The 12,983-nt window shown below is 49.9% G+C and overlaps 1 protein-coding gene across 1 annotated transcript in view; it reads right to left on the bottom strand.

The window, feature by feature from the left end:
• The window catches only part of SIM1 (SIM bHLH transcription factor 1), a 67,503-nt gene extending 54,855 nt beyond the window's left edge, over nucleotides 1-12,648 (bottom strand). Inside the window, exons 1-2 of the mRNA XM_057739518.1 lie at nucleotides 12,305-12,648; nucleotides 3,022-3,104 (exon numbers count right to left, since the gene is read on the bottom strand). Of these exons, the coding sequence (XP_057595501.1) occupies nucleotides 3,022-3,104; nucleotides 12,305-12,479 (258 nt within the window). The 5' untranslated portion in view covers nucleotides 12,480-12,648. The remainder of the gene's footprint in view (nucleotides 1-3,021; nucleotides 3,105-12,304) is intronic.
• Nucleotides 12,649-12,983: the final 335 nt, after the last annotated feature.

Here is a 12,983-nt window from a genome sequence, read left to right as displayed (position 1 = left end):
GTCACTGAGAGAACCAGAGGTTCCCTGTGTCAGTCTTGGAGAGTTTCATAGTGGCACATTCTGTAATGGAAAGAGTGCTAGCAGAATTTGGGAAAGAGTAGGCACTCGGAGATGCAGAAGGGCTGGCAGTTTGAAAAGTTTGTAGATAGAAGGCAGCTGGCCAGTGGCTCTGGAAAGAGTCCAGGAGAAGGGGGTTTAGGAGATGAGAGGCTTTCCGGGTAGCAAGTACATAGAGTAGTGCTACAGTATGTATGTGTGTGTTTACACTGATGCATCAAACTGACAGGCTTAGACTTTCACTGTTCCTTTATTTCTATGAATGAGGCTTCAGTCCAAGCAGTGGAGCATAAGAATGAGTCAGATCCTGCTCTCAAGGAGCTGGAAGTCCAAAAGGGACAACTGGCCTAAAGACAGATATAATGACCATACAGCTGAATAGACAGCGCTGTAAGGGCCTGGAGGCTGAGCAGCCTGAGGCCTGGGGGAGAATCAGAGGGGCTTTAGAAGAGCTGTTTTGAGCAGAAACTTGAAGAGGAAGTTTGAACGTGAAAACAGAGGAAGGGCATCCTAGGCAGAAGGAATGATGTATGGAAAGCAGGGACTGGAGCTGGGGGGAGGGTGGATCTGGTGTATTCAGGTTTGATGAGTTTGGTGTGCCAGAGATGAGGCTGAGGAAGTACACTGGTGCTGGATTTTTGGAGAGTTTAAGATGTCAGTCTGTGGAATTTGGAGATGCTCCTGCAGGCATCAGATTCCAACAGAGGTTTCTAAGCAGGCAAATAGCATGCTTAGATGTGTGTATGTGTGTGTGTGTGTTTCCTCCTGGCAGAATGTGGACAGTGACCCGTAGGAGGAAAGAGTGGAGATAAGGAGACCAGAGATGGTCAAGCCTGAACTTGGGTGGCCACAAGGAAGATGAGGTGGGGGAAGAGTCTAAGTCAAAAATGGTTCTGGCTATTGTGGAATTTGTGGTGGATGAGACTGACTTCAAGGTCATTGAAAATTTAGGGAGGCACAGTGAGTTCTGTATGAGTGGAAATTGGGAAGAGGAGATAATGAATTCTTGTCCTGGGTATGCTAAACTTTAGGTATACCCAGATTTCCATTTGGATGGGTCCAGTTAGCAGTAGGAAATAAAGGTCTGGCGCTCAGAAAAGGTGTCTAGACAAGAAACCAGTGGGGGTCATGCAAATGTGGGGAAAGAAGTAGAAGTGGTGGTGTTGGCTGAGATAGCCCAGGCAGCCTTGAAGCTGTGAGAAGAGAAACAGAGCTGGAACCTTGGGGAAATGCCAGCATTTACAGCCAGACAGTGGTGGGAAAACCAAAAAGAGTAAGCAGAGAAGGAGAAGAATCCAGGAAATTGTGTGACTTTAGAGACTGTAGGACAGGCAGAATGTCAAGTAAGCAGTGTCACCTCCATCCAGTCTTTGCCCACGTCACCTTCCCAGTGAGTTCCTCTGCAACCATCCATTTAAATGGTACCACTTAAACACGGCCCCCCTCCTTCACCTACTTCTTTTTCTCCATGGCACCTACACCACCTGTCATACCATGCAGTGCACCTGGGTGGGTCTGCAAGTCTGCTCTCCTTAGAATGCTAACTCCATGAGGGCAGGGCTTTTTGTCTGGCACACAGTTGAGCTGCCTATGGTTGTAGAATGAATGAGGTCAGGTAGGATAAGAGATGAGAATCTTATGCTAGATATCAAAATATAGTGGAGCCTGTGCAGAGCACACCAGCTGGGAGAGATGCTAGACTGCAGCGATGTGGGAGTGAGGGGGCAGGGTAAGTTATGGAAACTGAGAGGATCATTAAGTCCTGTAAGGAGTTTGGGATGAAGCCGAGGGAAAAGATTGGGCAAGAACTAGAAGGGGTGACGGACTGTTTGAGTTTTGTTCTCTTGTTTGTATTGATAAGGAAAGTTAGCTGGGAATATGGAGAGGTTTGGAGAGGGTCAGTTGTTGAGAGACAACTGATGGATGGTGTGCCTGAGAAAGGGGAGAGACAGTACCTTTTTAGTTAAATTCAGAGGTGTGGAGGCTGGCCTGGGAGGGAATGCTCACACGGCACCTCTCTTTGCTCTATGAAACTAAAACCTCTTTTGGCCTCTGGGGTTGAAGGAGAGACAGGGTCGTGATGGGACAGGAAAGTCCACCTCTCTCCTGCCATGAGATGTTGCTCGTGCCTGGCCCAGGAGGGAGAACCGGCTCAGAGTCTCCAATCTGATGCTGCTGGAGTTTGAGGCTCCCACGTGAGGAGCCCGTAGTGAACTTGGATAATAAGAATAAGGGGGTGCAAGGTGGGACACAAGTGTCAAGCCTAAAACCGCCACCGGGAGGTTTACTATTTTAAATATTTGCTAGGCGACTTACGCGGGCAACGGGCAATTTAAAACGGTGTACACTGCAAACAACGCGGTGATGGGCGCCTCCACATTGGATAAACTCATTACCTGGGGAGGTGCATGTGTGCACGCGCGAGGGTCTGTACACCGCCCGGGCAGGCCTGGGGTGAGGGCGCATGCAGAGAGAGGAGGGAGCCCGGGAGCTACAGGGAGGAGATGAAACGAGTTGTGGACGCAGCTGGATCCGGGATGTGTAGGCTTAAAGCACTGACGGGCATTTCTACCAGGTTCCCGTTATTTCCTGGATAAATTCTTCGTTTCGGACGGTTTTGCAGCCCGGCCTCGGCAGCTTGGCCTAGGGCGCTCGGTTCCCTCTGCCGAATGGTGTCAGATGGCGACCCCTCCCTCGGCTCAGCCTTCCTGATTGGGGCCTCACTGGGCTCCTTTCCAAACCCAACGCGCCGATTGTCACCTGGTCTCCCTCTCCGCCTCTCGCGGCGCTTTCCACTCCCAGCGAGGTTAAGAGCTAAACATTTTAACTTTATAAAGAATCTTAGGGGCTGCGAGTCGGTCACCTCCCGACCGGATCCCATTTTCTGGGAAACAAGAAGCCTGGTTCCGACCGGGCACCCGGGCCCTCGAAGCACGTGCGCCGCCGAGAGGCCCGCGTCAGTACCTGGAGCAGGTGGGAGCCCAGTTCGCGGCCTACGTTGTCCAGCGGGCTGGTCCTACTCGAGTGGCCCCATGCCTCGCCGAGCCCTGTGAAGACACAGAGACACGCGTAAAAGACGCACTCCCACCCGGCCGGCCGTCTGAGACGAATTTCGCGGTTTTGTCCCCCAGGCAAGCTTGCACACAGGACCGCATACCAGCCGGGCTCCCTCCCCACCTGGACCCGAGGGACGCCAGGGTCTACCTTAAGGCTCCGCCCTCTCAAGCTTCGCAAGGGTTTAACAGAGATCAGACTCCCTCTCCCTCTGCCCGACCCGCCTGGGCTTCTCAGGAAGGGGTGGGCCCTGGCTGAGCGCCCCTCCCCCCCCAACCCCGGGCAGGACCCAAAGTGGTCGCTGCGGACAGTCTGTGCCCAGAAGGGGCCTCGACACCGCACCACAGCCCTAACTTTTGTGTAGGTTCACTAGTGTGCTTAGAAGGGCGAGGGACACTGTTTCTCACCCCAGGTTTCATCACCCTTATCACGAGGCCGAGGGTGTCCACACATCCAGTGAATACCGCTGCCCGCCCCGGAACGACCTGAGCCTGCAGGCCAAGGCCAGCTTGTCCTGGTGGGCTTTCTGATTGGTTGCGGGGCTCTCCAGCCACTTTCCTCCCCTTGGCCTCTGACTTTAATCCCCTTAGGAAAAAATTCACTTGCTTGGGGATGGCTTCCAGCACCAACTGCCCCCTGCAACCCTTCCTCTGCCTTTCCTCTTACACGTCCCCCACCTACACGTCCTAACCGCAGCTTCTCCGCTGCCCACCCCAAGAGAAACCTTTCTGAAGGTCACTTATTTCCAGGTGCTAACACCATCTTACAATATTTTCGTTTCCTTTTGGACATAGAGAATCATTTCCCTTCTCTACTTCGCAGGTATCATCTGTTAACAAACACTGTCCCTTCCTCTCCTTGATGCTACCGTTAAGATTTTTCCAGGCTTTGCCACAAATCATTTCTCTGGTGATGCCTAAAAAATAAAACTCCCTGTACGCCCGTGGCTGATTTTTTTTAAAAAATTAATATGGAGTCTGCTATAGTACCTGTTCTCAAGAAGAAAATGAAAAATAAGGCAGAAGAAACTTGTCAAGACCGAGGTTAAACTACTTAACGGGTAATATCTTTTAACAATGTTGCTTCTGAAATTAATGTGGGGGGAGGGGTGATTTACTGCATTACGGGACAAATCACTATGAAGCACCCAATGACAAACACTCTCATTGTAATATGGGGCTGGGGGCGGATCTTTCAGAATAAAACACGGAGTTGGACTCTTAAAATGTGTTGGCCAGGAGCTGCTTCCGAAGCAAACGATCAAAACCCTGGTAACGAGTAACTGGGAGCGCGCCTTAAGCTCGAATCGTGTCTTTCTGGGTGTTTGCACATCTAAATAAATCTAACGATTTCCCCACTGCTCCGCAAACACTGATGCCCCCTCCCCCCTCCCCCCGCCCCCGCCGGGCCCTTCTCCCTCCCTCGCTTCTCGGCAATCCCTCCAGATTCTTCCGTCCTCCCCAGTTTCCCTCGCCAGAGTGACTCCCCTGCCCTGATCCCTGTGGTCCTCCCGGACCGTTTGGGAGGGCCTCCGCCAGGGCCGCCTGTACACACCCCTTCGCCTTGTCACCTTCTCTTGCCTCCTCCCGTCTCAGTCAGGCTATCCTCTTTGGTTTGCGGCACGACCTGCTCCCGTTTTCATCCCCGATCACACACACCCACCCAGAAGAAGTGGCGGGAGGGGTCGGCCCGGGAGGCGGCGCGCGGGAAAGGGGAAAGGACCCTGCCGGGAGAGCCCGGGACGCGGGTGGCGCTGGCCCCTGGACGCCGCGGGCCCGGCCGAGGCCTGACAGCCCAAAGCTTTGCTGGGGCCGAGGGGCCCGGCGCTCGGGCGATCGGGGAGCGGGCCGCGGCCGCCTTGCGTCCGGAATCCTGCCTTCCTCAGCTCCTCGGAGGGTGCGAAGCCTGCGCGTGGAGCCAACACACGTCTTTATGCTGCAATCGTGAAGGCCCCCCAAAGCGGCTGGGGACGGTCGGGAGCCGCCTCCCGACCCGAATCAACTGGAAATCCCCCGAGCTGGGCTCAGGGTTAAGTACTGGTTCCGAACTCCCGGCGCCAGCCTCGGCTGCTTGCGGTCTCGGGTTGCGGCCTCATTAGTATGCGCCGACCAGGGAAAAATAAGACTTCCCGGCAGGTTAATAAACAGCCCGCCGGGCGCAGGGTGACAGGGGCCTCCCTCGCCCTCTCCTGCACCCCACCCCCACCTTTTAAGGAACCTTTTGCTTTCACGGCGCGTTGCCTTCTCTTCTGTTCCCGGTTGAAATCTCCGTCACATAGTTATGTCTGGGTTAATGTTTGATAAGGGACTGGCTGCCCTGGTCTACCTGCCAGGCTTTCCTGACCTCATATCAGGGCTGAGCTCTCCCTTCAGCCTGCCCAGGACATCTTCGGAGCCCTAGTCAAGGGTTTCACCTCCCGAAAAGCCCGGAGTGGGCCAGAGACCCCTCTCGCTGGACCCCCTCACCTTCTGCCTGCAGCGACGCGCTCCCGCACCCAATTTCAGTTGGCGAGGGGGGTAAGCTGAGATTTCGTTGCTGCACTTGACCTACCGCAGAAAATTCGCAAATCCTTTGATTGTCTGTTTAAAATGAGGAGGAAACCAGCTCCCTTTGCGGCAGGATTACAGTGGGAACAAGATCTAAAGATTCTCTTGTAATTCGGTGAGGCCGAGGGAACGGGGTTTTGCAAAGGAGAAAAGGAGCTCTGTGAGGGAGGCGATAACTAAATCGGGTTTTAGACAAAAGGATTTTCCCCAGCTAAAGTGGCCGAAGACAAAGGAAAACATAATCTATTTTGGAAGATTTCCAAGATATGCCACATTAACCTTAGCAGATAAATTTTGCTTCTCCCTGCCCCCCTCTTCCCTTAAAGTCTGGTTTATCATATTTACATAAGTAGTATTAGAAGGGATGTATCTATTATGGATCTAAAGGGCTAGCTCACATTTCATGTGAAACCCCGGGCGAAGTTTCACTGTTGCTTTACCCTCCGTGCGCGCTTGAGCCATTTCCATTTAAATACCCCCTGACCCAAGGATTACCTCAATGGACTGACTGCACGGGTTTTGTAATTTCCTGAAAATGAGATTTCGATTTATAAAACAAGAAACCAATTAGTAACCAAATGAGGCGAAGTAGATCCACTAAAATTGACCTAATCCCACAGGCACAATTTAGGCCCGTTCTTGGCGAATGAATGATGAGCCCCAGTCTAGCGTGAGCTCAAAGCATCATCCAGCTGTGTTATTGCAAGCAGCAAAAATAAATTGATCGAGCTTTGCCTTCGGAATGAATTTCATACCCTTGACAAAATATAGATTACAGACCGGGCATCATCGCCTCCTTCACTCAGACAGAAAGAGGAGGAGAGCTTTTGCTACTGCTTGCATTTTTTTTTCTCCTTTAATAAATAAACACTATATCTCAAAAGAAAGGTCCTCCTTTTTGTCGTTCCCGTATCCTTCATCACTTGGATGGATCGCGATATGCCTTTCAGGCAATATGGGGTTGCTGGGGGAGCTGACCCATGATCTCACCACAACTTGGTGACTGAGACGGGCAAAGCCCTGCGACACCGCTCTCCTAACTGCTGGTCCCAGGGGGACTTAGCCACCTGATTTTTCCACAGGGCCTGCGCCTCCTCACTGAGAGCGCACTGTCCAACCCTCTCCCAGCCCACAAGCAAACGGCCTTCGTGTTAGGGCTCCCGGAGCCTCAGCAGCTGAGCTCTCTGGGGAAGAGAGGGACGGAGATCAGGCGCGCTTAGCCGAGAGACCCAGCGCCTGGAGCGGTCACCTGGGCAGGAGGCTGGTTCGCGCACCGAGGCACACCCATCTCCCTCCCGGCACGGCCTCCTGGGCCGCCTGGAGGGTGTGGCCGACCTTCCGAGGGTGTCGGTGGCCGCGCGGGGCTGGGCCTGGCCCCCACAGGGCGTGTGTGCCCTGCCCTCCCCTGCCGGTCTCTAAGACCTCCAGCCGCGCCTGAGGCATCCGCTGATGCTAGTGTGGAGCCCGGCGGTCGCAGCGCTGACTCTGCGCCCTCGTCATGCTCCAGCCCCGAAGCTAGGGCTTCGAGGGCGGGGTCGAGCCCCGAGAGAACACGACCTGCAGCAACGAGGGGCAGGAGGGGTTCGGCCAGGTCCCAACTAACCCGTGGGACAGACATGCACGAGGGGTTGTCAGCAGTGCTCTGCGAGCGGCCGAGAGCGTCATGCGGTGTCTCCCCAAGACTCCGGGCCTCCGAGGGTGGCCGAGCGGGGCGTCCCAAGGCCTGCGCCGGCGAGGCCGACGGGTCTGCCCCGCCGTGCGGGCCTGTCCCGCTTCTGTCCCACTTGGTGGTCAGGACTCGCTCGACAGACGCACAGCAGCCCCTCGGGGGGGATCTTGTGGCCCGCGCAGCACGAGGGACGGCGGGCGCACGCCGGGCCTCTGCTGAGGGCGGGCGGGCGGAGACGTCCTCGCGACCCAGGAGGGCAGAGACCTGGGCCGCGCGGGCAGTGAGGAGACCCCGCGAGGAGGACGCGAGCGGGCGCACCCTCGGCTGCGGCCACACGGGCGAAGGCGGGCGGGTCGCGGACCGCCGCCGCGGGGAGAGAATGGGCCTCACGGCGCCGACCCGGCCGGCCGGCCGCGGCCTACACGCTTCTCCCCGCTGCGTGCTGTGGGCCGTGCGCGAGGCGCGGCGGGGGCTCCGACAAGGTCTCTGTCCCTGGGCTGGTCCCAGCCACCGAGGTCGACTGACTCCGCGCAGGAGCCGCCTGCCCGATGGTGCTACCCGAGGAAGATTTGCTCCTCAATCCCCGGACAGTTTTAGTGTTTTCTGGTTAGCAGGCCCACTGCTAAATAATTGACGATTCCCCGTCCCCACGCAAAATTTAAAATTCCGTGGATAGAGACTGGCAATGGGTGAACAGCTAAAATCGTAAGGTCTAAACCTTATTCTCTTGAGAAATACCTGAACCGACAAAGAAATGAGGCAAGAATCCATAGGTTCGAATTCTGTGTCCACATGTGTCTCTGCAAAAGCTGGAAGCTGCCAAGATTTCCCCAGAATTGAAAAATAACTCCCCTAGAAATCAGATTTGTCCGCTGGAAACTTAACCTGATCTTAGTTTCAGAAGGGGGATTGTACCCTGCTTTAAAGCATTCTACCATAGCTTATCATACCCTGTTTTTGTCGTTTTGTTGTTGTTGCTATTGTTATTGGTTTTATTCGTGATTACTCCCTTTTCAAAAAAAAAGTACTTTTTTTCATTGATCCAATCTACAATTTCTAGCACATAAATCTGCCTTGCAAATGCTCTGCACGGAGTTTAGTTCTGCACTCTACATTTTAAGTCAACATCAAAACTGGAATTAAACAGAGAAAACTAGCGTGGAGCATAAACTGTGCTTAAAGGCGTTTAAATGAGAAAAACTTCTGTAAGAAAATAAACATGGAAACCTAATGCTCAATCATTTCCCCAAGCAGCAAGACAAACAGCCTTAAATCACCCATCCACGTGGGAAATGGGACCTCTTTTTCTCCTTCAGTTCTTGGCCTCAAAACACATAAGGTGATTAAGGATTTCAATCTTGAATATTATAGAAAGTGTCTGTGGAGGTTTACTTAATCATCCTTGTCTTTCCAGCCTTTGTAGAAACTTTCTTTCCTACACAGTTACTAATTTCAAGTCTGTCATTATTTTTATTTGCCCAAGACATCTTGACAATGAAATGGTAGTTATCAAGATTCTGAATGGCCATAGATTTGAAAACATCTAATCCTTTCAAAGGTTATTCTGCAAGCCACTATACCCCTAGTCAAAACTGTATTATATCTGGATAACAAATGCATATTTTTAGTTGAATTTGTCTTTTTTTTTGTACACAAAGTCACTTCATCTCTTTTTTTATCCTCCCTTTTCTGCTTTGATAACACCAAAAATATACATATCTAGATGTGCAATTCTTCCTTTGCAAGGCTATTTTACAATAGAATGTTACCACTTGGGAAATGTGCAATTCTAATGATTTCACAGTAATTGTCCCAGAGTTTTTGTTTTTGTTTTTACTATGAAATCTCCAATCTAATGTTATTCTTAATTATTCCAGGCACCCTTATCCCACTCCTCTGTTCCCTTTCTCTTTCTCATTTTTCCCTCAACAGCTCAATTTTATCTGCTCAGATAAATAAAAGCTGAAGTTTGCTCCCAGACAAGGAATCTACTGGAGGTGGGGAGTACGGCGGGGACTTGTATTCCGCGAATGAGGAGGGAGAGAGTTAGCTATATTTTCAGGAGTTTTAATTTTTTCACATATAAGTATGGAAGGATTTCTGTTTGATTTAAGTCTTTTGGAATTACAGGGTATTATAAATAAAATGTAATATGAGCAAAAGCAATGGCGTTTTACAGTCATTTTTATGCCTATAACTAAGATGCCACCAGATTTAGCATTATTTTAGATTATATATCTTGCAAAATCCATATGTTACATGAGAGCAGGCTTACCATGATGAAATAGCTACCTGTATCCCCTCCCCCCTTAAATTTTTATTGAAGACCTACTATGTGCTAAGACGGGGTCAAGACAGATGTAGAAATGAACTTCATTTTCAAACATATTCCTTCCATTTCTCATCACTAAAAAATATCACCCCCATATAAATTGCTGGGTTTCCCCCACTGCCAGGGACCCAGTCTTGTCCACCCTTCTGCCTTCAGTCAACAGCTGAACCCAAATTTGGCACCCTCTGCAGGTTGTGCTTGGCTCTGCGGGCCTGTATTATTTCACTCCTTTTGAAAACTGTTGGTTTTCTTGTTTGTTGTTGCTGTCCTTTAATATTTTAAAGGGCTGGAAGCTAATCTATCCTCAAAAGTAAAACCTCATCCCGAGGATCCAGCTGTCCGGATGACCCTGTCTAACTCACCAGGTGGAGGCTGCGCGTGAGTTATGAGCTCAACAGTAGCTAGGGAAATAAATGATGTGCCCAGAGTTCACACATCGTCCATCCCCTCCTCCCCATAAACTCACACACATCCACAGAAGAAGGGATAGGAAGGAGGGGCCCCAGGCCCAGAGCTCTGAAGGAAGGTGAGTGGGACTGCAGAAAGCACAGTCGCCTTTAAAGTAGCCACAGGGGACCCGGCCTGGCCACCAAAGGGACTCGAGCTGGAGTCTTCACTGGTGCTTTTTTTTTTTTTTTTAAATAACGAGAAGTTGGCTAAGAGAGTTTACTTTTTGTTCCTCCTATTTATTTATCACGCAATTTATAATTTGTGGAGTTAGCACTTAATTAAGCAAGAAAGCTTGCTCTCTTTAAAACAAAACCAAAACAACAAAAACCAGCCCGATTCCCTCCGGCCGCGTCTGCCCAGGGTCTGCACGACACAGACGAGCCCCTGGCCTGGCGACTCCCCGGGCGCTCTGTCCCTCTCTGCGCCCGCCCGGGAAGCCGACCCGCTATTCTTTTCCTCCGCGATTACTCGCAGCCTCACAAGCAGCACCATATGCTTCTTCTGATCAAACAGCGAGCGACATCGGCACCGATAATTGACGAGACCCGCTAGAAATCACGCAGAAAGGAAGCCCACTGAGACCGCAGGGGCTGACAAATCACTGCTAATAATCCTGTTAGGAACAGAGCGGCCAGCGGAGTTCGCAATAGCTTTATTTTTATAAAGTAGGCGCTGACAGTATAAAGACAACGAGATCTCTTTTTTAAACACAAGGCAATGTAGCATAATAGAAATTTTCCCATCAGCAATTCTCAGCACAGTTTGAATGGGAAATTTAGGTTTTTAATATATAAGTTCCCCCTCCTTTTTTTTTCCCCCTTTCTGTTTTCTTTTTTAAACTTTTCAGGTACGTTAGGTTTTGATTCCTCTCCTCCTATGGTTTCCAGGATCAGATGAGATTGCTTTAAGACAAAATGACCATAATACTATCTATAGTTTTGGGGTAAAACTGAACTATAATTTGAAAGTTTTCCTTTAGTGCTCCAGACTAGTTTGGGGGCATGTTTTGCAAGATTTTGATTCAAATAATAACTTTTAGTCAAGATGAAGCAAAGTGAAACTCAAAGCCCAAGTATGATTACTTCCTTCCCCCATTTCTTTAAAAGAAAACAACAAACTCCAAACATCCAAAACCAACAATAACATAAACCTCACTGGGTCACATAAGAAGTTCTGGTTTGTAAATAAACAGGGTTTCTTCTCCTGAATTTTTGTTTGTTTGTTTAGTAGTCTCTCCTTTACATTTCAAAATCCTCCTCCCCCAGCAAAGACATGTTGAAAATATATTTTTAAATCTGTTTATATGTTATTTGAATGTGGGTAAAGGAAAGGATGGAGAAATAGAAGAGGGAAGAGTCCTTCTCCTAGTGAGTCTAGATGGTTTTATACAGGACAGTGTTCTATGAAGGTTACTTGGTCCTCACACACTGAATCTTGATCATCTAAATACACATTTTAAATCATGTCAACAGCTCAGCTATTCTAACTTCTAGGCCTTATAAGTCAATTTTCCCAGGGATTCGTTTGCCAATCTGCCACATTAAGGGGGCTAGCAATCTTAACTCAATCTTACATCTCAGAGAAAAATATCAAGCCCAGAGTTGCAAATCACCAAGCCCCAGAGTTAGTTTCAGTGAACATCTCAACAACTCAGAATAAATGTGCTAAAAGCAGTCAAGAGACTGGGTAAATTCAGAACATATTTGTTCATGAATATGCCTGCTCCTCGTCTGCAGAATTACTGACATACAGAGAATTTATCTGGCTTAGCTAGCTCCATGTACATGGGTCTAGCTAGACATAGCAGAAATACACAAATTTGGAGGTGTTCCTGCTCTCTGCTAGGTACAATCCTAACAAGAGGAATAAAAAAAGAAAGTCATGTTTGGATTAGTAGTACTTTCAATTGAGCCCAGTATTTAAGTGTTGACAAATGCACTGTTAGGCTCCTTCCCAATCAAACATATCTGATGGACTGAAGAGAAAGTATTAGGGGGGAAGTAGAAAGCACCACGGACGGGCAATAGAAGTTCTAAATCCAGCAAGGTCCTTAGGTCAGCAGGCATGCTAAACTTCCCTTTGCAGAGTGTGTATGTAAGTATGAATGTACTTCTTTGCCCAGTGGTGTAGGCTCGTTCACTGGCAAATCCCATACCCCTTCTGCCTTTGAAATTCCTTCTGGGCAAAGCCACTTACCTTCTGGAAACACTACTCTCATTTTGAGATAGCTGGTGGTGAGTCTGATTATGGATGCTTTGTCCAGCTGCGAGGTGATAGCCGAGGGCAAAGGCAGTAATTTAGCCAGTTCATAAAATTCACTGTTTTCCTTCTCCCTCCTAGTCCGGGCAGCATTTTTGGACTTCTCTTTCATCGTGTCTCGTTCCCCCTTTCTTCTTACAACATAAGTTCCACAGATTCATCCAAAACCAAAAATAAACGTTCAACTAGCGATCATATTTGGCAAAAATATAAAGCACACTTTGAATGACGAGACTGAAGTGTTTTGATGGCCGTAAAAGACCAACGCGGCGAACAGAAAATTTTTCCTTTAAAAATATGGGATGCGAGTAGAGGAAAGTTGCTGATCCACGGCAGGCGACCTGGGCAGTCCTGGGCGTCGCTGGGTATCAAATGCCGGCGAGACCCCCGAGGATCCAGCCTGTTCTTCGGTTCCGCGCTGTGAACCCCGGTCCTCGGGAAATCGACATAATAATCCCCGACGTTTGCTCTCAGTCCCTCGGCCTTTGAGGAGGCTCCGAGCCCCTTTGGGAAGAACGCGAATGCCGGATAACTCAGGCCACTGTGAAGACAACAGCATCAGAGCGTAAGAGATCTGCGGCTCCACAAGCAGTCGCGCGCTCGCCCCAATTCTGAA

The sequence above is a fragment of the Hippopotamus amphibius genome, chromosome 6 (genome assembly GCF_030028045.1).
Source record: "Hippopotamus amphibius kiboko isolate mHipAmp2 chromosome 6, mHipAmp2.hap2, whole genome shotgun sequence".
In the NCBI taxonomy this organism is placed as follows: domain Eukaryota; kingdom Metazoa; phylum Chordata; class Mammalia; order Artiodactyla; family Hippopotamidae; genus Hippopotamus; species Hippopotamus amphibius.
The sequence above is the reverse complement of the archived record's forward strand: the minus strand, read 5'-3'. Positions and strand labels throughout refer to the sequence as shown.